The sequence below is a fragment of the Oncorhynchus tshawytscha genome, linkage group LG17 (genome assembly GCF_018296145.1).
Source record: "Oncorhynchus tshawytscha isolate Ot180627B linkage group LG17, Otsh_v2.0, whole genome shotgun sequence".
Taxonomy (NCBI): domain Eukaryota; kingdom Metazoa; phylum Chordata; class Actinopteri; order Salmoniformes; family Salmonidae; genus Oncorhynchus; species Oncorhynchus tshawytscha.
In genome coordinates, this window is record NC_056445.1 from 17,706,927 (window position 1) to 17,733,879 (window position 26,953).

Consider the following 26,953-nt stretch of genomic DNA (forward strand, 5'->3'; position numbering starts at 1 on the left):
TTGACTCAAGACATTTAGGCTTGCCGTACCAAAGGGGTTGAATACTTATTGACTCAAGACATTTAGGCTTGCCGTACCAAAGGGGTTGAATACTTATTGACTCAAGACATTTAGGCAAATTTGTTAAATTACTCAAGACAAAGGGGTTGAATACTTATTGACTCAAGACATTTAGGCTTGCCGTACCAAAGGGGTTGAATACTTATTGACTCAAGACATTTAGGCTTGCCGTACCAAAGGGGTTGAATACTTATTGACTCAAGACATTTCAGCTTTTCATTTGTTAAATTACTCCTGAACTTATTTAGGCTTGCCGTACCAAAGGGGTTGAATACTTATTGACTCAAGACATTTAGGCTTGCCGTACCAAAGGGGTTGAATACTTATTGACTCAAGACATTTCAGCTTTTCATTTGTTAAATTACTCCTGAACTTATTTAGGCTTGCCGTACCAAAGGGCTTGAATACTTATTGACTCAAGACATTTAGGCTTGCCGTACCAAAGGGGTTGAATACTTATTGACTCAAGACATTTTAGCTTTTCATTTGTTAAATTACTCCTGAACTTATTTAGGCTTGCCGTACCAAAGGGGTTGAATACTTATTGACTCAACACATTTCAGCTTTTCATTTGTTAAATTACTCCTGAACTTATTTATTGGACATTTAGGCTTGCCGTACCAAAGGGGTTGAATACTTATTGACTCAAAGGGGGTTGAATACTTATTGACTCAAGACATTTAGGCATTGACTGAACAAGAGGGGTTGAATTTATTGACTCAAGACATGCCGTACCAAAGGGGTTGAATACTTATTGACTCAAGACATTTAGGCTTGCCGTACCAAAGGGGTTGAATACTTATTGACTCAAGACATTTAGGCTTGCCGTACCAAAGGGGTTGAATACTTATTGACTCAAGACATTTAGGCTTGCCGTACAAAAGGGGTTGAATACTTATTGACTCAAGACATTTAGGCTGCCGTACCAAAGGGGTTGAATACTTATTGACTCAAGACATTTAGGCTTGCCGTACCAAAGGGGTTGAGTACGTATTGACTCAAGACATTTAGGCTTGCCGTACCAAAGGGCTTGAATACTTATTGACTCAAGACATTTAGGCTTTTCATTTGTTAAATTACTCCTGAACTTATTTAGGCTTGCCGTACCAAAGGGCTTGAATACTTATTGACTCAAGACATTTAGGCTTGCCGTACCAAAGGGGTTGAGTACTTATTGACTCAAGACATTTAGGCTTGCCGTACCAAAGGGGTTGAATACTTATTGACTCAAGACATTTAGGCTTGCCTCAAGACATTTACCAAAGGGGTTTGAGACATTTAGCTTTTCATTTATTAAATTACTACTTATTGACTCAAGACATTTAGGCTTGCCGTACCAAAGGGTTGAATACTTATTGACTAAAGACATTTAGGCTTGCCGTACCAAAGGGGTTGAATACTTATTGACTCAAGACATTTAGGCTTGCCGTACCAAAGGGGTTGAATACTTATTGACTCAAGACATTTAGGCTTGCCGTACCAAAGGGGTTTACTTATTGACTCAAGACATTTAGGCTTGCCGTACCAAAGGAGTTGAATACTTATTGACTCAAGACATTTAGGCTTGCCGTACCAAAGAGGTTGAATACTTATTGACTCAAGACATTTAGGCATGCCGTACCAAAGGGGTTGAATACTTATTGACTCAAGACATTTAGGCTTGCCGTACCAAAGGGGTTGAATACTTATTGACTCAAGACATTTAGGCTTGCCGTACCAAAGGGGTTGAGTACTTATTGACTCAAGACATTTAGGCTTGCCGTACCAAAGGGATTGAATACTTATTGACTCAAGACATTTAGGCTTGCCGTACCAAAGGGCTTGAATACGTATTGACTCAAGACATTTCAGCTTTTCATTTGTTAAATTACTCTTGAACTTATTTAGGCTTGCCGTACCAAAGGGCTTGAATACTTATTGACTCAAGACATTTAGGCTTGCCGTACCAAAGGGGTTGAGTACTTATTGACTCAAGACATTTAGGCTTGCCGTACCAAAGGGGTTGAATACTTATTGACTCAACACATTTCAGCTTTTCATTTGTTAAATTACTCCTGAACTTATTTAGGCTTGCCGTACCAAAGGGGTTGAATACTTATTGACTCAAGACATTTAGGCTTGCCGTACCAAAGGGGTTGAGTACTTATTGACTCAAGACATTTAGGCTTGCCGTACCAAAGGGCTTGAATAATTATTGACTCAAGACATTTAGGCTTGCCGTACCAAAGGGGTTGAGTACTTATTGACTCAAGACATTTAGGCTTGCCGTACCAAAGGGGTTGAATACTTATTGACTCAAGACATTTAGGCTTGCCGTACCAAAGGGGTTGAATACTTATTGACTCAAGACATTTAGGCTTGCCGTACCAAAGGAGTTGAATACTTATTGACTCAAGACATTTAGGCATGCCGTACCAAAGGGGTTGAATACTTATTGACTCAAGACATTTAGGCATGCCGTACCAAAGGGGTTGAATACTTATTGACTCAAGACATTTAGGCTTGCCGTACCAAAGGGGTTGAATACTTATTGACTCAAGACATTTAGGCTTGCCGTACCAAAGGGGTTGAGTACTTATTGACTCAAGACATTTAGGCTTGCCGTACCAAAGGGATTGAATACTTATTGACTCAAGACATTTAGGCTTGCCGTACCAAAGGGCTTGAATACGTATTGACTCAAGACATTTAGGCTTGCCGTACCAAAGGGGTTGAGTACTTATTGACTCAAGACATTTAGGCTTGCCATACCAAAGGGGTTGAATACTTATTGACTCAAGACATTTATGCATGCCGTACCAAAGGGGTTGAATACTTATTGACTCAAGACATTTAGGCTTTCCGTACCAAAGGGGTTGAATACTTATTGACTCAAGACATTTCAGCTTTTCATTTGTTATTCATTTCTAAAATGTTCTTCAAACAAAACTCCACTTTGACATTATAAGGTATTGTGTGTAGATCAGTGAAACAAAATCTCAATTTAATTCATTTTAAATTGCAAATACTTTCTGAAGGCACTGTATCTGCGTTGCATGATTCTACAGGTTTTAGGATTTACTTACAATTTCTTATTTTGCTCAACAAGCGTTTTAAAGACAAAACACACAAAAACATGTAGATGGAGAAACCCCAATGAAAGTGGCTGACAGAGTCCTGTAAACCTATACACTTTCACATTACTTTTCAGCCTGATAGTGTGTGTGTTGCAACGCAACTCCTATTTAATGGAATGTAAATGTTATGACAGGGGAAGAGGGTGAACCCTGACACGTGGGGTTTTAGTCAGGTGTTTGTGGAAAGAAGAGTTCTGTATTCTGTCAGTTTATCACCTGACCAGCAGCATTTGACATACTATAGATCTCTCCGATATGTATCTGTATTTCTCTCTATCTGTCTCACTCAATCCTTACCTTCCGCCCCATTTCTAGATTTACATTTTTATTACTTCTAAACAAAATACTTTTTTGGGGTTCTCATATGCTTACAATGATGTTTTAGTTATTGCTTGAACAGTCGCTAAGATGACATTTGGTTGGGATCTTTGCTAAAATAACAGTTGCTAGCTAGAATGCTGACGCTCGTTGACATACACTGTAGCAAACGCTAGCCAAAGAGCCATTTTACTGGTTGAAGTGTTTTTTAAGTATAATGCAGTTGATTTGCAATTAAGCAGGACTTTCATACAAGCCTTAAAATCCAATTATGAAATAGTGTGAAATACACTCATGTAAATTGCTACTTTTTTTGCTGGCATTGAGCACTTGCACGCATCGCCCCCATGTGGCAATGTTTGCAAACACAGAAAGGGGTCTATACTCTCCATACGTGCATCTTTCTACATCCTCCTATATCTTCCCAGCTCCCTCTCTTATTCCCCCTTTCTCAGATCTTCCAAACCCTCCCCTTCTCTCCATCTTTCTTGTTCCACCTCTCTCGTGTTAGTGGTTGACACCGGCCCATAGCTGATTTACACCAAGTATATATGCTGTATTTGTGAGAAGCATACCATGGTAGTGAGAGGAAGATGAATTCTATGGACTAAGTACAGTTTTACATCTCTCCCGCTGACCTGTCCTGCGGCGTGTAAATGTTAATGTGTTATACTGTATAGACTGACAACAAAAACCAGATCAACACACTGACACTGTCAGATGCCATCGCAGATTCCACTACACTGTTAAAATGAAGTGCTTTGTAACACCAAAACTAGAGGCAATTGAGCTGCCACCAACTTGAAGGGGATGAAACCTTATCTTTGGTACCAATCCCAAAGAAATGTACCATCTAACTGACCCTCCTGTTTCCAATCTGTATAAATAAAGCTCTGCAAAAATGAAGGTGGAATTCCACAAAAAAAATGTATCTCTTATCACAATCAATATTTAGGCTATAAACAGTTTGCATTTATAAGCCATTCTATCACACTCTGATCTGTTTCATCTGTCTTTGTGATTGTCTCCACCCCCCCTCCAGGTGTCTCCCATCTTACCCATTATTCCCTGTGTATTTATACCTGTGTTCTCTGTTTGCCTGTTGAATTTTGCTCAGTTTACTGGGACGAATAATGATTAACGAGCTGTTAGGAGTAGTAGAGTGAAGGACATTGGATCAATGCTGATGCATCATGGTCAAGAGAACTTTCACCCATCTATTTTTCCACTATGATGTCACCTTTGCCCAGGTTTACCAGATTCCAGGAAGGGGTGTTTTTTTAATGTTCCTTTAAGGAAATATTGAGTAATATGTATGTTCTTGGTACCTCTAGTTCTATTTATTTTAAGATATAGTAATATCGAAGACCGCTGGCAACTGTCATGTTCTCTAATGTTTGTATAATTCTGTGGAGAGTAGACTTAATTCTGATTATAACTTCATTCTTTTTTGTTTTGACAATGGCATCGATGTTGTTAACATGTTGTGAAGAATTGCTCATACTGTACTCACACACACACACGTGAAGTTAAACATGCAGACACACGCACGCGCACACAAACACACACACACACGCACACACACACTTTCACAAATTAGAGGCACACACTAGACTTTATCTCACTACAGTAGTTCTTTATTTTTTTTACAGAGAATGAAAGACATTGTCTGACATGAACATGTAGCTACATTTAGGATTTATTTTTCTTTCCTAACAAAAGGTCACCTTTTAGAAGCGTGGAAAATGCGAGATAAATAGTGTCTTTGGAGACATACATATATAAACATACAAAGATAACTTAAATATATTACTTTTCTTACATAGTACCACTAATAATATATAATATGCACAAGTGCGCATGACATCATCTTCACTCCACTCCACTCATACTCATACAGATCTTTATCAAATGCAACATATACAATAACTCTCATCTGTCATTAAAAATAGAATTGCAATGTTTGAAATTCAAGTTGTGAGGAACTAACAACATTAAAGTGCTTTGCTCAGTTTGCTGTGACCCTATAAGAGGCTTCTGACCTTAAGTATAATTAAATATTGAACGAGGAAAAACAGACTGGGATTGTGATGTGTTAGATCCCTGGCGGCTAAAACGACTATACTATAAGTACCTACACATACACACTCACATACAGTCACACACACACTCACATACAGACGTGAACACACAACACAATCTCCTGCATCTCTTTACAACATAGGTTAAAGTTAAAAATGGCAGGCGATGGCAGTGTTAGTTTTGATGTAAGACTGATGGAGAGTGTTTCTCTTAACACAGAAGGGGAGGTATTAGTGGTCAAAGGTCGTAAATAATCTGGTGGTACGCAGTTTTCCCAGACAAAACACTCAGCTATGCTGCTAGGAAAGGCTACGGACCCACCAGTGACACAACACTGACATGTAATTACTGTCATATGAGATTCACAACACAAAGAAAAAGTACAGCAAAAACAAAATGACCCCAACAAAAATCCAACAAACACAAGGTTGGTTCCTGATTCTATATGTGGCCGGTCAGACACAAACACACACTTGTGACAGTGGTGGTTAAGAAGTCGAGAGATTCACCAAGGTTCTTAGCGTTTGAAAAGCCTTTTAATGGTCTGTCACGAGACATTGATTAGCTCAATTACAGCAGAGACAATGGCATGTGTGTTTCACAAAGCCCTTTGAACAGATTAGACTTAAAGAACCAATGAACCACTAATTATGACCTGCAACCTGGCGTCGCCGTCATTACTGAGATAGAAGGAGAGAGAGTGGTAGAGGGAGAGATGATGAGATAGAGAGAGTGAGACAGAGAATCACTCTACGATTAAATGAGCTAAATCTAAAATAAAATAAAACCCCAGTTTTAATTATGGTGATTCAGTCCAAAAAGACAAAAATATGTCAAACAAAATAAAAGGGGGATATGGATAGAGACCACACTAAAGTATGATGTAGATCACAAAAAAACTAAATGACTGTCAAGTATTGTCAGATATTTGGTGAATTTAAACCACTTGCCCAACTAACTTAATTAGTTATAGAATGATTTCATTTAGGCAACGCTGTGGTCAAAACAAAACAGTAAAAACCTGGACCCTAAAAGACTCTAAGCTGATTTTGGGTACTCCTGTGACTGTTTAATTACGACACAGTAACCTAATAGTTACATAGTCATAGTCATAAATACATGAATGTATGACTAATGGCTGACCTGGTTTCTAACTGCAGCAATAGCAACATCAGCAAGTTTGGATCAAAGTTATTGGAAAACTAATAGTCTGAACTTTGAGGATGATTGAAACTATTCTAATCCTCTGACATTGAGAAAATGAAACATTTGAATGTGTTTCAAAGAGCCAGGCCGCATGATTATTATGGGTATTAAAGATGTCATGGAGATGTTGTGGCTTGTTTTTTTTCAGATCGACAGGCTCTGCACCTTTTGAAGGTTGGGCTAGTTTCTTCATGGCTTGCTGAGTTGAGGTTGTTTTTGGTTATTTTTACTGAGGGCATCCGCCCACCATTTCAGAGACAGTTATAACAAGGGAACAAGGGAATCTAGGGGCATATATATATTTTTTTACCGTATTTCGTATCCAGATTTAAAATGTGGCACTCTGGCTCCCTTACTTTTGGTATCCGTGGTCTGTCATTACAAAGCCACAATGTAACAGCAGAGAACTTTGCTGTTGACTCTGTGCTAATTTGGACTCATTTGACACACTACAAGCATACAACGTAAAGTATTGTTGTGTACACACTAAACTACTAGCAGTATTAGGATCATAACTGACCGGATTATTATTGATAATGACAAAGTAAGCCTCTCAATATTCCTAGGCAGTACTGCAAGTGGCAGATTTTGGGTTTGGGTTGGCAACTTGTGATGCTTTAGCTAGTAGTTATACGGTCCAATGGGCAAGGCAAGGCACAGTCAAAGTTTATTTTGTTTATAAATACAGCAGACGATGTGTACCACCTCGCCACCATTGCGGCACTACTAAAGAGATTAGGTCTGATTGGTTAAATTGCCGTAAACATAAAGTCGAGACTTAGTGGGAGAACTTAAGAATCACATGAAGGGGATAATATCCCCACTCAGACCCTGAGATAAGGGCAGCGGGACTGTTCACTGTGTTCACGAGCCAACCAATAGATCTCACCGCTGAAATAGGTCCGCAATGATTCATAATAAAAACATTGAAAACCTCCATCTTGTGTAGGAACTGAGTCATTGAAATGTGTACTCTCTTCTTTCTCTTTCTATAAACAGTCTCTACTAGACGAGTCCAGAAGCGGAACTCCATCCAGCCACTGCTGAACTTGACTATGATGGCTGAATGCGGCTGTCAAGGCTGTGGTCTGTTGAAACATATACTTCACAGAACCACAGACCGCTTCTGTCGGGAACATCATTGGCTGCAGATGAGAGAGGACAGTAGGTTCTTGTCTGTAAAGTCAGTGTCTGTGTCTGTAAGGTCAGTGTCTGTGTCTATAAGGTCAGTGTCTGCCCACAAATGGTTGCTGGTGGTCTGTAAATCAGAGGATTAACCCAGATATGTCAAACATGGTCCCTCAAATTGTCCTGGCAGATCTAAGGGGGCAGGGTTTAGCGTGGGGTAAAAGGGTTCATTGGGTCGTTTTGACGGGTCTTCAGGAATATATTCCCTCTGACAGGGATCTGATCCTAGCCCTGGTAGAAATCCACATTAGTGGTTTAAGTGTTTGATCAATGGGGCCAGAGCTAACTGCTGCTGTGGCGGTCATCAGGCCTTATACAGACACGTCCAGTTGCGTTGGCTTGTGTTAAGTAGAAAGGCAGGTGGACGGGAGCATTTATTCTTACATTAACAGGATTATGAAGTCAAACTGAGCCCCTTGCAGCTCTTTGACTAGTCAGGAGGCCGGGAGAAACACAAAGACTTTGACCAGACCCAAATGTCCAGAGCATCTCTGGGTGACAGGTATTCGTTCCCAGGGGTGGTTGGTGGTGGGAAGCGTCAACTAAGAGGCTTTCATTCATGTCAGATTCCTTTTCTTAAACAGCATGTTGCGTTTTTGAGGTGTACAGAGGAGTAATGCAAATGTCATTCAAAAAGTACAGAAATGGTCATTTCAGGATCTAAAAAAGGTGTGGACTACATCTAATACTAATGCAAAGGCTATCTGTGATACATAAAATAGAGATACATGTCTATAGATAGAAGTTTGCTGGGGTGTTGATGTTTTCAGAGAAGAGAGGGAGAAGTATCCGTCAGTCTCTCATCCATAACTATGCGGACTCCGGGGGTTAATGGGGGAGGAGTCTTCCCGTCCACTCTGGCCAATCAGCTGATAGAGCCGGTGGCTGAGGTTCTGAACCTGGCAGGTTCCCAGGGCGCACCCCACTCTCATCAGCTGGGGGTGGTGGTGACCCCCCCGGGACCCTGATTGGGCCTGGCGACGACCTCTTGACCCTGTCCGTTGGGGCTCCAAGCCCTCCTCAAGCCTCACACGTACCAGAGGTTCAAGATGGGCTGTGTTCATGACAGTGGGTGGTGTGTCTCTGCGGAGGTAGCCAGGCAGCCATTTTGGAGATCTGATGGAGGACTGGAGGTCAGATGAAGGGCTGGAGTCTGTTGGTCTGGCGAGTTCGGTGCCAGTTTCTGGAGTGAAGATCTCCTCCTCTCTCAGCGCATGAAGCTTCTTAAGCAGCTCCAACCTGGGAACACAGGAAACAGATCAGAGTTCAGATCTTGTGTAGTTAAGATTGATGTCTGTATCTTTCCACTCTGGGTCAATGCTGACCATTGAATCAGAGAAGTCATTTTAGAACTGGCCTAGTTATTCTCAGACTGATGTGAAGCACACTTCCAACAGCATTTTATGTCAACACACACTGACAGTAAATGTTACACATGGAATGGGCATAGTGAGGGTTGATGTGTCACCATCCTGTCTTAATGCATTTTAGAAGACTAATGGCCTTTCAGCACAGGAACAAAACAGCATGGGGACCTGGCTGCTGTTAATTTATTATGGTAATATCAACATACTGGATGTCAAAACTATTGAGACTCCATGTCCACCTTAGCTAAAGCAAACAGACAGAGTGGCTCTGGAGATTTACTGACTACTCACTCAAGAGAGGTAAGGCTAATGTACAGAGCAAACTGTGGCAAGTGTCCACAGGAAAGAGACATCCCCAGGTTTCAGGAACAGCCTGTTTAGCAAACACATCTCAGATTGACTCTGGCTTTAGTGCTGAGGAGGAGGAGGCCCTGCCATCTGTTCTCTTCTTGATGATGCCATTGGCTGCTCAACTCAAACTTGGCACTGGGGATTCTTTTCTCTGAACTGTTGTGGGTGTGTTTGCTCAGAGGGCTCGAATTTGTGTCTCTGTGTCTTAGTTTGTTACAGATGCTATAAATAGGTAAAGGCTCACCTGGCGGAAGTCATATTGACGAAGCACCAGCCACAGTGAGTCGGGGAATTCAATTCTCAAAATGGCGCCAGTGGGTATATCAAGCCTCAATTCTTTTAAGTAGTAAGTATGACTTTTGTGTGTTAAATGTCCTCCCATGATAAAGTTAGAACAAGAAAGAAAAAACCTCCCTTTTGTATCCTTTTTCCATTTTAAAGAGACACAGAAACATTTCCACAGCTTCAGGTTCTGACCGGCTTCCAACTGCTCTTTAGGAGAAGCAGTAATGATAGTTGGCATACAGCGTAATTATAAAAAGAGCACCGTTCTCCTCGTGAAACGCTGACTGGATTGTGAGAAATAACAGGGTAGGCCTAGTGTAGAACGCCACTATGCAAGTGGTAACCAACCAATCTCTGTACAGACACAGCGAGAAGTGGCTATATTAATGAACAGGGTTCCAAACCCTTTTGTGCCTCCTCAAGGCGGTCTCTTAGTTAATGTGTTCAGTGCCTTGGCCAAACATGTTGTTAATGGTCAAAATTCTACACACTACAAACATGACTTTGAGCATTTATGGGTTTGTTCAACCAATTTAACCTAAAACTGAGTTTTCTGGTGTGTTGTGGGCTTGAAGCCCAATGTAACTAGCCAATCTAGCTACTTTACACGCAAAAATATAGTGCTATTCCAGCAACAGCACCATGAGTGGTCAGTCAGTGAAAGTTTCAAGGTAGCTATATTTGACATGTACACAGAGTTCCAACACAAAGAAAACACTGAATGAGGTTTGCCACCACCTGTGTCTGTATCCCTGCCATCCAGCCTGTTTGCCCGTACAGGGCAGGGCCCTGGTGTCTGGTGATGGTGGGTGTCACTGGTAACCACTGTGGTAGTGCAGAGGGAGCACAATTTCCAGGAGCACCTAGTCATTCAGCTCTGTTCTTCTGTGGCCAGGCCATGGCCAAGTCACACCCACCTTCTGTGCCAAACACCAGACATGCACAAATTGTATTTGATTGCGTGGAAAAGCTACGTTTATATACCGCATAAATACTGCAATGTGGTTGCTATAGAGATTTGGATCGTCTATATTCATTACAGTACATTTTTATTTAGTTGGCCTTTCTGTACACAAAAAGGCTGAAATACAATCTTCTGTTCAGGCTCATTCTTCTTTTGTGTTTGGAATCCATGGTGGAAAATGTGTTTCTCACACAGGAGGAAGGAGGAAACTTAATCCGTTTGGAAAGAAGAGATGGTGAATAAACAAAACAAAGGTAAAACAGCTCCAGAACAGCTTCCTTTGGGAGTCCCTGGACAAAAACAGGACTGATGGGGTGTGTAGACTGCCAGTACCAAACAATGCCCACTGAGCACATACTGGTTGAATCAATGTTGTTTGAAATGACGTGTAACTAACATGGAATAGATGTTGAATTGACATCTGTGATCAGTGGGTGTGTTGTACCCAGCTACATAGTCATGGGGCGGCAGGGTAGCCTAGTGGTTAGAGTGTTGGACTAGTAGTCAAAAGGTTGCAAGTTCGAATCCCCAAGGTACAAATCTGTTGTTCTGTACCTGAACAAGGCAGTTAACTCACTGTTCCTAGGCTGTCATTGAAAATAAGAATTTGTTCTTAACTGACCTGCCTAGGTAAAAGAAATGTTGTGTTTTATTGTACACCAGATAGGAGCAGTCAAGTGTGTTGTTTTACAGGGTCAGCCATAGTAGTACGGTTCCCCTGGAGCAAATTAGGATTAAGTGCCTTGCGCAAGAGCACATCAACAGTTTTTCCACCTTGTCAGCTCAGGTATTTAAACCAGCGATCTTTCGGTTAGTGGCCAACACTCTAACCGCTAGTCTACCTGCTGCCTAAGACAATGTGTCAGTCCCAATCCCCCCCATCGACCAAGTAGTTTGTGTGTGTGCTTGTGTGTGTTTATAATACCCATTTAACCCCCCGTTGGGTGGCAAATGCCCTCATCCACCCCTGGTGGATCAGTAGTGGACTTTGTGGCACACAGCGCTGGAACTCCCATAACACAACATGCCGCCCTGAGCCCGACCCAACGCAGTAGACGATGGCTGCTTCGCTAGTCAGGCTATTCTGGGCTGGCAGACAGCCATAAAGACCCTGTGATGTAGTTAAAAAAAAACAATTAGTTTGGAGAATTTGTAACTGGAGGGGGGCGGAGAAACAAAGAAAGAGCAAATCTGCTGTTTAAAGGAGGCTAAATGTGTTTGGGTTTCTGTGGGGTTCACCTCCCACCTAGGGAGTTCGTGGCATGTCCTTTTGTCCTCCTCTCTTCTCTGTTACACCATCTGACCTGACGGATTTACCTTCACCTGACGCTGATGCCCTTAGCTTTTATATAATGGCTTCACAAGCAAGTGTTAACTTGTCTGTCTTGTCCCTTGGGCCAGCCAGAACTCATTTGTATGTGTCTGTGCCAGAGGGATCGGATGGATCTGAGGGGAGTGTTTTGGCCAAAGACTTTGGACCGGAGGTGTAACTGTGTGCCCAGTGCACATGCTCCTCTCCAGTTTCTAGTTCTTCTGATCCCACAATAAGCCTTTTGGCCAGTGTTCTAGCCCACAGCCAGGAGAAGGCAGCAGCACCATGTACTGTAGCCCGGCCCAACGTGAGAACTCTCTCACTGGATCACATCTGATCTGACAGCCCTGTCTAATTTGGCTATTGAGAAAGTAATCCTGCAAATGGACAGTAATGGAGGTCTTTGTGATTGGCAGAGGATCAAAGATATCAGAGCTTCACATTCTTAGAAACATTCACTCACTCAACACTCGTTTTCAGCACCATCTGATCTGTGGAAGATTATTTTAAAAAAATTATTGGAAACAAATCCACCTACTTGTTCTGTAAAATTCCCATTTTCATCGGAGGGCATTAAGCTAAAAGTCACTTAGCTTGGGGAACGGGTGGAGGAAGGGGGGATTTGAGGGTTCAATAAAAGGGTAAGCTGATCCCAACTCCTTTGTGCTACAGTGTGGTGTTATTCTTTAATATTAATCCCACAGTTTAGACTGAGTGTCAGGCTATGGGTAACTGGTGCATGGAATCAGGCACAAGAGAGCAGAGATGAGTGTACAAGGTAGTTTAATCCATGAACTGCACCAGTATAAAACAAATACAAAAGGTGTGTGAAAATACTGGTCACTCGTAAATACCAGCCATACTGTATAGAATCAACATGAACATAATAAACAAACACGCACACCAAACATGGGGGAAACAGAGGGTTAAATAATGAACATGTAATTGGGGAATAGAAACCAGGTTTGTAGAAAACAAAGACAAAACAAATGGAAAATTAAAAGTGGATTGCGATGGCTAGAAAGCCGGTGACGTCGACCACCGAACGCCGCCCGTACAAGGAGAGGGACCGACTTCGGCAAAAGTTGTGACACTGAGGTCTGGAATCACAACTGAGACCCACCAGTGGAACCACCACAACAGGGTGATTCCATGCCAGCGGGAGCGGGAAATATATTTGGTATTTACATTTGAGTCATTTAGTCATATCCAGAGCAACTTACAGGAGCAATTAGGTGTCTCAGACTGTTCTGACAATTCTCACATAGAAACTTGATTGGGTGGAAGGGTGTTTAACATGTTTTTTTTTCCATTTCTATCACAAACCATTTTTTTGAAAATCATGATGAAATTAGCCATTTTATACTCGTTATAGTATACATGCCTCCTATAAGACTCTCTGATCTGTGAACGGTACATAATACAGACAACATCTGTATTACAGAGATCTATATGGCGCCGACAGAGATGGCCGCCTCGCTTCGCCTTCCTAGGAAACTATGCAGTTTTTTGTTTTTTTTACATTTTATTTCTTACATTAGTACCCCAGGTCATCTTAGGTTTCATTACATACAGTCGAGAAGAACTACTGAATATAAGATCAGCGTCAACTCACCATCATTACGACCAAGAATATGATTTTCACGAAGCGGATCCTGTGTTCTGCCTTTCAACCAGGACAACGGAATGGATCCTATGCGGCGACCCAAAAAAACGACTCCGTAAAAGAGGGAAACGAGGCAGTCTTCTGGTCAGACTCCGGAGACGGGCACATCGTGCACCACTCCCTAGCATTCTTCTCGCCAATGTCCAGTCTCTTGACAACAAGGTTGATGAAATCCGAGCAAGGGTAGCATTCCAGAGGGACATCAGACACTAACGTTCTTTGCTTCACGGAAACATGGCTCACTGGAGAGACGCTATCGGAGGCGGTGCAGCCAGCGGGTTTCTCCACGCATCGCGCCGACAGAAACAAACATCTTTCTGGTAAGAAGAGGGGCGGGGCGTATGCCTTATGGCTAACGAGACATGGTGTGATGAAAGAAACATACAGGAACTCAAATCCTTCTGTTCACCTGATTTAGAATTCCTCACAATCAAATGTCGACCACATTATCTACCAAGAGAATTCTCTTCGATTATAATCACAGCCGTATATATCCCCCCCCAAGCAGACACATCTATGGCTCTGAACAAACTTTATTTGACTCTTTGCAAACTGGAATCCATTTATCCGGAGGCTGCATTCATTGTAGCTGGGGATTTTAACAAGGCTAATCTGAAAACAAGACTCCCTAAATTTTATCAGCATATCGATTGCACAACCAGGGGTGGAAAAACCTTGGATCATTGTTACTCTAACTTCCGCGATGCATATAAGGCCCTGCCCCGCCCTCCTTTCGGAAAAGCTGACCACGACTCCATTTTGTTGATCCCTGCCTACAGACAGAAACTAAAAAAAGAAGCTCCCACGTTGAGGTCTGTTCAACGCTGGTCTGACCAAGCTGACTCCACACTCCAAGACTGCTTCCATCACGTGGACTGGGAGATGTTTCGTATTGCGTCAGATAACAACATTGACGAATACGCTGATTCGGTGTGCGAGTTCATTAGAACGTGCGTTGAAGATGTCGTTCCCATAGCAACGATTAAAACATTCCCTAACCAGAAACCGTGGATTGATGGCAGCATTCACGTGAAACTGAAAGCGCGAACCACTGCTTTTAATCAGGGCAAGGTGACTGGTAACATGACCGAATACAAACAGTGCAGCTATTCCTTCCGCAAGGCTATCAAACAAGCTAAGCGTCACTACAGAGACAAAGTAGAATCTCAATTCAACGGCTCAGACACAAGAGGTATGTGGCAGGGTCTACAGTCAATCACGGACTACAAGAAGAAAACCAGCCCAGTCACGGACCAGGATGTCTTGCTCCCAGGCAGACTAAATAACTTTTTTGCCCGCTTTGAGGACTATACAGTGCCACGGACACGGCCTGCAACGAAAACATGCGGACTCTCCTTCACTGCAGCCGAGGTGAGTAAGACATTTAAACGTGTTAACCCTCGCAAGGCTGCAGGCCCAGACGGCATCCCCAGCCGCGCACTCAGAGCATGCGCAGACCAGCTGGCCGGTGTGTTTACGGACATATTCAATCAATCCCTATACCAGTCTGCTGTTCCCACATGCTTCAAGAGGGCCAACCATTGTTCCTGTTCCCAAGAAAGCTAAGGTAACTGAGCTAAACGACTGCCGCACCGTAGCACTCACTTCCGTCATCATGAAGTGCTTTGAGAGACTAGTCAAGGACCATATCACCTCCACCCTACCTGACACCCTAGACCCACTCCAATTTGCTTACCGCCCAAATAGGTCCACAGACGATGCAATCTCAACCACACTGCACACTGCCCTAACCCATTTGGACAAGAGGAATACCTATGTGAGAATGCTGTTCATCGACTACAGCTCGGCATTCAACACCATAGTACCCTCCAAGCTCGTCATCAAGCTCGAGACCCTGGGTCTCGACCCCGCCCTGTGCAACTGGGTACTGGACTCCCTGACGGGCCGCCCCCAGGTGGTGAGGGTAGGCAACAACATCTCCACCCCACTGATCCTCAACACTGGGGCCCCACAAGGGTGCGTTCTGAGCCCTCTCCTGTACTCCCTGTTCACCCACGACTGCGTGGCCACGCACGCCTCCAACTCAATCATCAAGTTTGCGGACGACACAACAGTGGTAGGCTTGATTACCAACAACGACGAGACGGCCTACAGGGAGGAGGTGAGGGCCCTCGGAGTGTGGTGTCAGGAAAATAACCTCACACTCAACGTCAACAAAACTAAGGAGATGATTGTGGACTTCAGGAAACAGCAGAGGGAACACCCCCTATCCACATCGATGGAACAGTAGTGGAGAGGGTAGCAAGTTTTAAGTTCCTCGGCATACACATCACAGACAAACTGAATTGGTCCACTCACACAGACAGCATCGTGAAGAAGGCGCAGCAGCGCCTCTTCAACCTCAGGAGGCTGAAGAAATTCGGCTTGTCACCAAAAGCACTCACAAACTTCTACAGATGCACAATCGAGAGCATCCTGGCGGGCTGCATCACCACCTGGTACTGCAACTGCTCCGCCCACAACCGTAAGGCTCTCCAGAGGGTAGTGAGGTCTGCACAACGCATCACCGGGGGCAAACTACCTGCCCTCCAGGACACCTACACCACCCGATGTTACAGGAAGGCCATAAAGATCATCAAGGACAACAACCACCCGAGCCACTGCCTGTTCACCCTGCTATCATCCAGAAGGCGAGGTCAGTACAGGTGCATCAAAGCTGGGACCGAGAGACTGAAAAACAGCGTCTATCTCAAGGCCATCAGACTGTTAAACAGCCACCACTAACATTGAGTGGCTGCTGCCAACACACTGACACTGACACTGACACTGACTCAACTCCAGCCACTTTAATAATGGGAATTGATGGGAAATGATGTAAAATATATCACTAGCCACTTTAAACAATGCTACCTAATATAATGTTACATACCCTACATTATTCATCTCATATGCATACGTATATACTGTACTCTATATCATCTACTGCATCCTTATGTAATACATGTATCACTAGCCACTTTAACTATGCCACTTTGTTTACATACTTATCTCATATGTATATACTGTACTCGATACCATCTACTGTATCTTGCCTATGCTGCTCTGTACCATCACTCATTCATATATCCTTATGTACATATTCTTTATCCCCTTACACTGTGTATAAGACAGTAGTTTTGGAATTGTTAGTTAGATTACTTGTTGGTTATTACTGCATTGTCGGAACTAGAAGCACAAGCATTTTGCTACTCTCGCATTAACATCTGCTAACCATGTGTATGTGACAAATAAAATTTGATTTTATTTGATTTGATTTATACTCCTTATAGTGTTCTCTCTGAAATACCCATTTTCACATTCATTTATTCAACATAAAAAATATGAATAGTAATCTCAAAACTATCCTTTTTAGACACTCTTCAAACACGTAACATTTCCAGAGTGGGCTCTCTGGTACTTTTAATGATATGACCCATTTTATACATATAAATTGACATGATAGGTCATTAACCAATCACATTCAGCAAATCACCAGCAGAGTGAGTTCCCTTTGAATCCATTTTCCCATTCCCTGTGTTGGTGGTGCTCATAAAATTGATCACACCTTCAGAATTAGCAGAGCCCACCCTGGAAATGTAATGTACTTATATATATATTGTTCCAAAAATTGTCTTAAAATAAACCAAATCAAAAAGGGTAGTTTGGAGAAATTAATATTTGAATGTTGAATAAATGAATGTGATTATTTTTATTTCAGAATCTAGACCTACTCCATATTTTAAAACACACTATAAGAATATAATGACACCAAGATGTTGTCTGTATCACGTACAGTTCACAGATCATAGGGTCTTATAGGAGGCATGTACAGTATAGGTCTAAAAAGGGCCTAAAATGGATACTTTTATCATGATTTTCTCAAACATTGTTTGTGATACAAATTTAAATTGCTGATGTTCCACCAGCCCCAGCCTGATGCCCTCTTCTGCCCCAGTAAGGCCCCCTCAGAGAGGGGTAAGCCTTGGCCAGTACCAGGCCTTTCATACATGCTTATACCCAGGGGGCTGGAGCCTACCATGGGCTGCCTTAATCAGCAGTAAATGTGGCACATTCATACATAATCCTCGCCAGGCCCCATGCAGCTAACAGAGGACAGATTGTGTTCTCAGTAAGGAGACAGAAATAAGCGAAAGGCGATTTATTTGTGAATGAACCATTGCTGCCGCTTGTTCTCCATGCGTTGGTGGTTTTATAACCTCTTGTATTGATGATAAGTATGTGCTGAGGGTTGATTTAGCACTTTCCTCATCATTCACTGCATTGGGTGAAAGTGTACAGAGTTGCTAAAGTCCACGGCTTGAAAGAACGACTGCCACATATCCACTATTCTCTCTTGATCCCCTCAGCAGACTTAAGTGTGGAGTGGTTTGGGAATTGGGAGACGGACTTCAGACTATACAGTGGTTGCAGTTCCACGTTCCAATTGTACTGAGGCGGCCACTCACAGCTGCAGTGCTGACTCCTGATTGAGGCCTGATCTCCATCGGTACTGTAGGCATCCATCCACACTACAAATGACTGTACTTAGCTAGAATAACACCTACATTTTCCTCAACCACCAATAGAACATGAAACGAGTTTAGTCCTCTCCTCAGACCTCAGAGCTCCATCTGTGTTCATTCTTCAGCCTTTATCCTGTGTTCTTTCTTTAACACTAACAGTAGACAGACAGACAGACAGACAGACAGACAGACAGACAGACAGACAGACAGACAGACAGACAGACAGACAGACAGACAGACAGACAGACAGACAGACAGACAGACAGACAGACAGACAGACAGACAGACAGACAGACAGACAGACAGACAGACAGACAGACAGTACAAGGGTTGTCACGATTCCAGTATTGCGATAGTCAGAAGTATCGTGGCAAGGAAACAAAACACGAAGCAGATTTAATTTATTGTCACCTAGAGTCACAGTAGTTAATTTTGCAGGCAATTTTACGTAAAGTAGGTTTTTATTGTACCATCGAGTTTTGTCTAATTCGTGTTTTATTTTTTGCTGTGGAAAATCTGGTATCATAGTATCTCGATACTGGTATCGTGACATCCCCAATGCCCGCGCGCGCACGCACACACGCAGGCACGCACGCACGCACGCACACACGCACACACACACACACACACACACACACACACACACACACACACACACACACACACACACACACACACACACACACACACACAAGCCTTTTGCCATGGCCAGGCTTTCAGTGCAGAGTGGAAGCATTTTCTTTATGGATGTGGACGGTGGAATTTAGGTCTTAGCCACTAATCCACTGTGGAATTCTGAGCTCCCTGGTGGGAGACTGGTTCCCCCTCTTATTTAGGCCTGGTCATAATGACTCCCATGGAGCACAGAGAGAGAAGGAGAAAGAGAGAGAGTGGGTGAGAGGGAGGGAGGGTCATGGCAGTGTTTATATGGTAGATACATTACATCTCCATACATTGCCAGTCCCGACCTGTGTTTACAGTGTGGCCCACATCAGAGCAGCCAAATGTACTCAGAGCAGAGGTCTAACCTCAGAGCCATACATACTGCCTCTCACAGGGCAATCTACAGGGCCAGCCAGGGTTATATCAGACTGTGAGGCACGCAAAGTGTATTTAAGTACATAAAAGAGATAACTGGAGTAAAGTTGAAGTGTTTATGAGCCATATTAGTCAAGGTAATGTTCATGTTACGTCTTTGATATTGTATAAGCATGTATATAAATCTAATTAAAGTTATTGTATATAGAGTAATATAATCTATCACCATCTAATGGATGCAACAGTAGGTCCTCTGGGAGGTGGAAGATGATGCAATGTGCCTGTTTCTGGGGTAAATATTGTGTTTGGACAATGGATGGGTGTTGACGTCTGAATTGCATGCAGGGGTCCTGGCCATGACACTTGCTCCATATGGGGTGACAGAGGGAGTTAATGATTTAGGAGGAGGAAGGACAGACGGGAAAAATATTGTTTTTTTTCTGTCCAGTCAGGATCCTGAGCAAATTCACGACCACAATACACACAGACTCAAATACACACAGACTCAAATACACACAGCAAGAGCAGTAGTCTACACTTACATAGTCCCTCTTTCTAAACAGAATATACTTTACCCTCCCACACGCACTCAATACACAAACTGTGTTCATCCTGTCTGGGATGTCTGACATGTCATATCATTGACCTCTGTCCCAGACTGTGTGGAAGTAGTGGGTCATCATGACAACAAGCACATTACAGCACATCAGCTCCAGTAACATGCCTCTCTCTGGGGCGCCCTGCAACCCACAGCAGGAATCCACAACGTAAAACTGCTTTGTCTCTAAAGCCATATTTACCTTGTGGTTTGCCTCTATTTTCTCTCAAGCTGTTACTGTATGTAAAATGAAGGGTATAGTATGTATTGTGAATGGCAGAGAGCAAGGGTGTCAAAACACAAAGCCCCGCGGGCCGTCCATGATCAGGACATAGAGCACTTTATCGGTACAGCAAACTCACCCATCACATCTCAGTCTGAAAAGAGGAATGAGAGGAGCGATGAGGCCTGTGTTATTGTTATCGGTCTGTGATGGGATCATCATGTGTGATGGGAAGAAGAGAGCAGAACAGAACAGATTTGGTATGGAAGAAAGAAAAAGTGGGACATTTACTGAGTAAATAAATAGATAAAAGGAGGGAAGAAGGCAGAGAGAGAAACCAGAATTAGAGAGAAATTGAGAAAAAAGAGAGAGGACATTATGAATCGCCCTTCCATCACCAAGGGAACATCCCGAGGGGATTTTTAGGAATGATAACCCCTCACACAGCCACAGCTTGGACAAGACAAACAGACTCACTCTTATTGAACTGTTTGTTTTTGAAAAGCTGCCGTGTTCACTCAAATACACTGATAGAGAGCACTGCTGCAACCACAATCACATCCACCATTACCCATGAATTCTGCCCCTGCTGTTTTAAATGGGAAGTTAGTTCTGAGAGATTAAAATCATAACAACCACTGGGAAGCAGAAATAGCCCAACCCTGCCGGGAGCTCTGTCTGAAATAAACAGAGAGACGTTTGAGTCATGCTTCCCCTTACTTCGATTTGATTTCAGCGGCAGGTGTTTGTCTATGAGCAGACACACAGGCACACATGCGCACACACACACACACCTGTAGACAGAGGTTGTTGAGCTAACTCCGAATCTCCAGCGTAGGGGCCCTCCTGTCAGAATAGGGTTACCTTATATGGAGACTGTTGTCTGGCACATCCATCTCAGCCCTGCCAATCTAGGCCATGCAGGGTACAAACAACCCTCTTTTTCCACATACTCATAAGTCAATAAACTCAAAAATAGGTCATAAAGACTTGCCAGTCCATTCATGGATGCATGTCAGCAAAACTTTTTGGCCTGAATGCCAAGCATCACGCCTGGAGGAAACCTGGCACCATCCCTACGGTGAAGCATGGTGGTGGCAGCATCATGCTGTGGAGATGTTTTTCAGCGGCAGGGACTGGGAGACAAGTCAGGATCGAGGAAAAGATGAACGGAGCAAAGTACAGATCCTTGATGAAAGCCTGCTCCAGAGCGCTAAGGCTCTCAGACTGGGGCGAAGGTTCACCTTCCAACAGGACAACAACCCTAAGGAGACAGCCAAGACAATGCAGGAGTTGCTTCAGGACAAGTCTCTGAATGTTATTGAGTGGCCTAGCCAGAGCCCGGACTTTAACCTATTCTAACATCTCTGGAGAGACGTGAAAATACAGTTTAAGTCAGAAGTTTACATACACCTTAGCCAAATACATTTAGACTCAGTTTTTCACAATTGCTGACATTTAATCCTAGTAAAAATTCCCTGACTTAGGTCAGTTAGGATCACCACTTTATTTTAAGAATGTGAAATGTCAGAATAATAGTAGAGAGAATGATTTATTTCAGCTTTCATCACATTCCCAGTGGGTCAGAAATGTACATACACTCAATTAGTATTTGGTAGCATTGCCTTTAAATTGTTTAACTTGGGTCAAACGTTTTGGGTAGCCTTCCACAAGCTTCCCACAATAAGTTGGGTGAATTTTGTCCCATTCCTCCTGACAGAGCTGGTGTAACTGAGTCAGGTTTGTAGGCCTCCTTGCTCACACAAGCTTTTTCAATTCTGCTCACACAATTTCTATAGGATTTAGGTCAGGGCTTTGTGATGACCACTCCAATACTTTGACAATGTTGTCCTTAAGCCATTTCGCCACAACTTTGGAAGTGTGCTTGAGGTCATTGTCCATTTGGAAGACCCATTTGCAATCAAGCTTTAACTTCCTGACTGATGTCTTGAAATGTTGCTTCAATATATCCACATCGTTTTCCTACCTCATGAAGCCATCTATTTTGTGAAGTGCACCAGTCCCTCCTGCAGCAAAGCACCCCCATAACATGATGCTGCCACCCCCGTGCTTCACGGTTGGGATGGTGTTCTTCGGCTTGCAAGCCTCCCCCTTTTTCCTCCAAACATAACGTTGGTCATGATGGCCAAACAGTTCTATTTTTGTTTCATCAGACCAGAGGACCTTTCTCCAAAATGTACGATCTTTGTCCCCATGTGCAGTTGCAAACCGCAGTCTGGCTTTTTTATGGTGGTTTTTGAGCAGTGGCTTCTTCCTTGCTGCGCCGCCATTCAGGTTATGTCGATATAGGACTCGTTTGACTGTGGATATAGATACTTTTGTACCTGTTTCCTCCAGCATCTTTTCAAGGTCCATTGCTGTTTTCTGATTGGCACTTTTCGCACTAAAATACGTTCATCTCTAGGAGACAGAATGCATCTCCTTCCTGAGTGGTATGATGCCTGCGTGGTCCCATGGTGTTTATACTTGCGTACTATTGTTTGTTCAGATGAACGTGGTACCTTCAGGCATTTGGAAATTGCTCCCAAGAATGAACCAGACTTGTGGAGGTCTACAATTGTTTTTTCTGAGGTCTTGGCTGATTTCTTTTGATTTTCAATGATGTCAAGCACAGGTACACCTCCAAATGACTCAAATTATGTCAATTAGCCTATCAGAAACCTCTAAAGCCATGACATAATTTTCTGGAGTTTTCCAAGCTGTTTAAAGGCACAGTCATCTTAGTGTATGTAAACCTCTGACCCACTGGAATTGTGATACAGTGAATTATAAGTTAAATAATCTGTCTGTAAACAATTGTTGTAAAAATTAGTTGTGTCATGCACAACATAGATGTCCTAACCGACTTGCCAAAACTATAGTTTGTTAACAAGACATTTGTGGAGTGGTTGAAAAATGAGTTTTAATGACTCCAACCTAAGTGGATGTAAACTTCCGACTTCAACTGTAGCTGTGCAGCAATGCTTCTCATCCAACCTGACAGAGCTTGAGAGGGTCTGCATAGAAGAATGGGAGAAAGTCCCCAAATACAGGCATGCCAAGCTTGTAGTTTCATACCCAAGAAGACTCGAGGCTGTAACCGCTGCCAAAGGTGCTTCAACAAAGTACTCAGTAAAGGGTAGGAATACTTATGTAAATGTAATATTTCCGTTTTTTATACATTTGCAAAAATGTCTAAAAACCTGTTTTTGCTTTGTCATTATGGGGTATTGTGTGTAGATTGATGAGGGAAAAAAAAGATTTAATACATTTTAGAATAAGGCTGTCACCTAACAAAATGTGGAAAAAGTCATACTTTCCAAAGGCACTGTATAAAGCAAGATAATAGTGGTGTCACTGACCTAGTAATAATATGAATAAGTCTCAAAAAATGATAATCTCCAGATCCCTTGTTTGATCATGTCTGAGTTACCAGACCAACAACACAACTCACAGACATTTTTGGGGACCTGTCAGTGTGTCCTAAAGTGCCTTACTTCATTTGCCCCCCAAAAATGACTAACAGCTTTGAACATCCCAGATTTCCATGTAAAGGCATGGCTCTTGGTGAAGGTAATCATGTGTTTTAATTGGTTTCTCTCATTGATAGGGTCCTGGTTCCTGTCAGTCTCCCACCAGAAGAGGGCATGCAGACACTGACTCTACCCTCTGCTCTAGTTCTCACTACACTAAAACACACCAGAGACTGAAGTCTTCACTAGTGCACTTCTCCTTCACTTTGAACAGGCACGTCTGCCCTCCCAATGAAATAGGAGGGCAGTGTGTGTGTGTGTGTGTGTGTGTGTGTGTGTGTGTGTGTGTGTGTGTGTGTGTGTGTGTGTGTGTGTGTGTGTGTGTGTGTGTGTGTGTGTGTGTGTGTGTGTGTGTGTGTGTGTGCGTACGTGTGTGGGTATTGTTGACCAATTCCCTGTAATCTTGGGATTTTACTACCATGTCATACATAGAAGAATAGCAGAGTGGGAAAATACCACTCTTTACAGTATTTCAGTGCCTGCAATTTTGGGGGAATTCAGCAAATGCCAACATGAGGAGGACAGTTTTTTCCACCTCTGCTATCATATGTCCCACATGAGGTCATATATACTGACTGCTGTGTTTGGAATATGACCTAATGTGGGACATATGATAACAGAGGTGGAAAAAATAGTTAACTTAAGGACCATACATTTGTCTGAACAAATGACTAAAACCAATCTTAATTTGTAAGACAAACACACAACCATATATCTGTTGCATTCCAAAATATAGTCACATGTGAATAAGATAAAGTAGATGGTTTGGCGCAATAAACCTTGACTTTGAACACTGACGCAAGTAGCTAGCACTTTCGTTTAGGGACCTATAACGAACTGTACGGAAGTCTTTCATGAATACTGACAGATTGGATGTAACATTTATCTACATCAATAATATATAAATCAAATACTGAACAGTCTTTAATTTTTTTACCTTTATTTAACCAGGCAAGTCAGTTAAGAACAAATTCTTATTTTCAATGACGGCCTAGGAACAGTGGGTTAACTGCCTGTTCAGGGGCAGAACGACAGATTTGTACCTTGTCAGTTCGGGGGTTTGAATTCGCAACCTTCCGGTTACTAGTCCAACACTCTAACCACTAGGCTACACTGCCGCGCCTAACCTGAGCATATGTGTTTATAGAGAAGTGTGAAAAAATATGATGCAATGACCGTCGTATTGTCCTCTGTCCCATCAGTTACATTTAGAGTTTTTGGACTAAATTCAGTTGCATCATATAAGAACACAAATTCTGATGAGTACGCTTTATTATGCAGATGGAATAAATTTGTAATATCATCATGGCTCCCATTTTTCAACATAGTGATGATGGATAAAATAGCGCTCGTTAGCCTACACTATCATGAACTTTAAGCCAACACAAGTGTTTAAATCCCATAACAGACCTAGCCCAATGGAGAGAGCAGTGCAAACGAGAGACTGCGCAAGGCGCGCATGGATGAACTCTCAATCCATTCTAAAAACAGGGATTCCCCTCAAACTTTTCCACATGGTCATATTATAACTACAGAGACCCCAGGTTATCCGAGCAGGAACGCACGTTCACTCTATCACGTCTGCCTCGCTCTGACCTTGAGGGCCAGCACTACTCTCTATCCGTTATCTCCCCGACACAACACCCTGCCTGACTGAACAAAAACTTCAGCGTACTTTATGCCATAAACCTCGACATGATTCAATAAGTGGTTCAACCGGTTTGGGGTTTGACAGTGTGATTTAATTTTTAAAAAAACAGTAGGCTAATAAAAGGCGCGCGTCAATTCACCAAACAGCGGCAAAGTAATTGGACATTCGAGAATAACCAATTTCATAATAATGCATCTCATCCATCACTGTATTTTCCGAATCCTGGAATAAAATACGACTACATGTAGCCTATATTTGAATTAGACCTCCAGATTTCCTATTGAAATAGCATGCACTTTTATATATCCAATGTGCCCCCCAGAAGAACGTTTCTGTTCAATAATCATCACTTCCAGAAAGGATCCCTTTTAGAAAGTGAAAGATAAGGAACTGGAAAGCACGTTCAATATAGGAAGGTAATGTAATGTCTTTCTTCTTACCTGTTTCTCTCCAGACGGTCTGCGGCCGGGAGAGCCAGGAGCTGCTGGAGGGAGAATAGGCTGATGCAATACACAGTAACCGGCAGAAGCGAACGCATCTCGGGACGAGTTCTCACACACACCCCTTGGGAAGGAGGGAGTTCCCAAACCACCTGGACGATGTTCAACTCCCGGGGAAGAAAAATTCCCAAAAGTTTTGGTATTTAGGCTAGTACTGATATCCAGGCAACAATGCGCGAGACAGTCAAATAATCCTGTGATAAACAGAAAAATTAAAAAAGTAAAGAAAAGTAAATAAATTGTCTAATTTGATCAATAGTACCTGTGGGACACCTGCAAGTGAATTATTCACTCACTATTCAGTAGCCTAATCACGCATACAAAGTGTACGAACCACTCTATGTGTTGACAATTGAAAGCTATGCAAAAAGAAACCTCAAGCACTAAAGAAAATATATAAAAAATATATCCAGCTACACGCATTTTTTCATATTTTACACAAAGATGATATTGCATTTCAAATTATAACTATAATAACTCATATAAAATAGTACATTTTATGAATGTTAGTAATATCTTACGTATATGAGGATTTTCGGAAAATAAATATTCAGAAGTGTTTTCCCACGGATCTAACAAGTGTTGGTCAAGATGAAGTTCTCAAATTCAACTTCTGAAGTTGAGCGCGAGATGACATTGTGCGTATAAATATTGAGTGGGCGGGACTCATTCTACACCGGTGCACCCGATAGGCTCCGTGAATTGGTCGGATAATTTATTCTTCATTTACTATATGACGTGTATGTGTGCATGTTGAGGTGTGCCGTTTAGGTCGTGGGTTTTGGTGGCAAATGCCAACTGATATGCCAAAATGATGATGGTGCTAGACTGGTCAAAGACCTTCCAAGAACTTCCAAGAAAACGAGTTCAATGTTTGTTCTGTTAGTTATAGATATTAATATTTAAGATATATTTTAAGACAAATCCATGCTAATCCTTAACCAACCATTGATCAAAATGTTGTTTTATTAA

General features: G+C 42.5%; 1 protein-coding gene across 1 annotated transcript; it reads right to left on the reverse strand.

The window, feature by feature from the left end:
• Positions 1–7,129: 7,129 nt before the first annotated feature.
• Positions 7,130–26,592, reverse strand: LOC112216962 (protein ADM2). The gene is made up of 3 exons (XM_024377128.1): positions 26,503–26,592; positions 25,922–26,175; positions 7,130–9,209 (listed from the first exon to the last, which is right to left on the reverse strand). The coding sequence occupies exons 2-3, from the start codon at positions 26,017–26,019 to the stop codon at positions 8,771–8,773; spliced, it is 537 nt and encodes a 178-aa protein (XP_024232896.1). The 5' UTR covers positions 26,020–26,175; positions 26,503–26,592; the 3' UTR covers positions 7,130–8,770.
• Between the last annotated feature and the right edge of the window lie 361 nt (positions 26,593–26,953).

What these genes read in the sequence shown, in the direction of transcription:
- LOC112216962 (XM_024377128.1), bottom strand. Translation starts at nt 26,019, where the DNA reads ATGCGTTCGCTTCTGCCGGTTACTGTGTATTGCATCAGCCTATTCTCC. An exon ending in GACCGTCTGGAGAGAAACAG is followed by an intron (nt 9,210 to 25,921) that starts GTAAGAAGAAAG and finishes CTGTGTTCCCAG; the next exon opens with GTTGGAGCTGCTTAAGAAGC.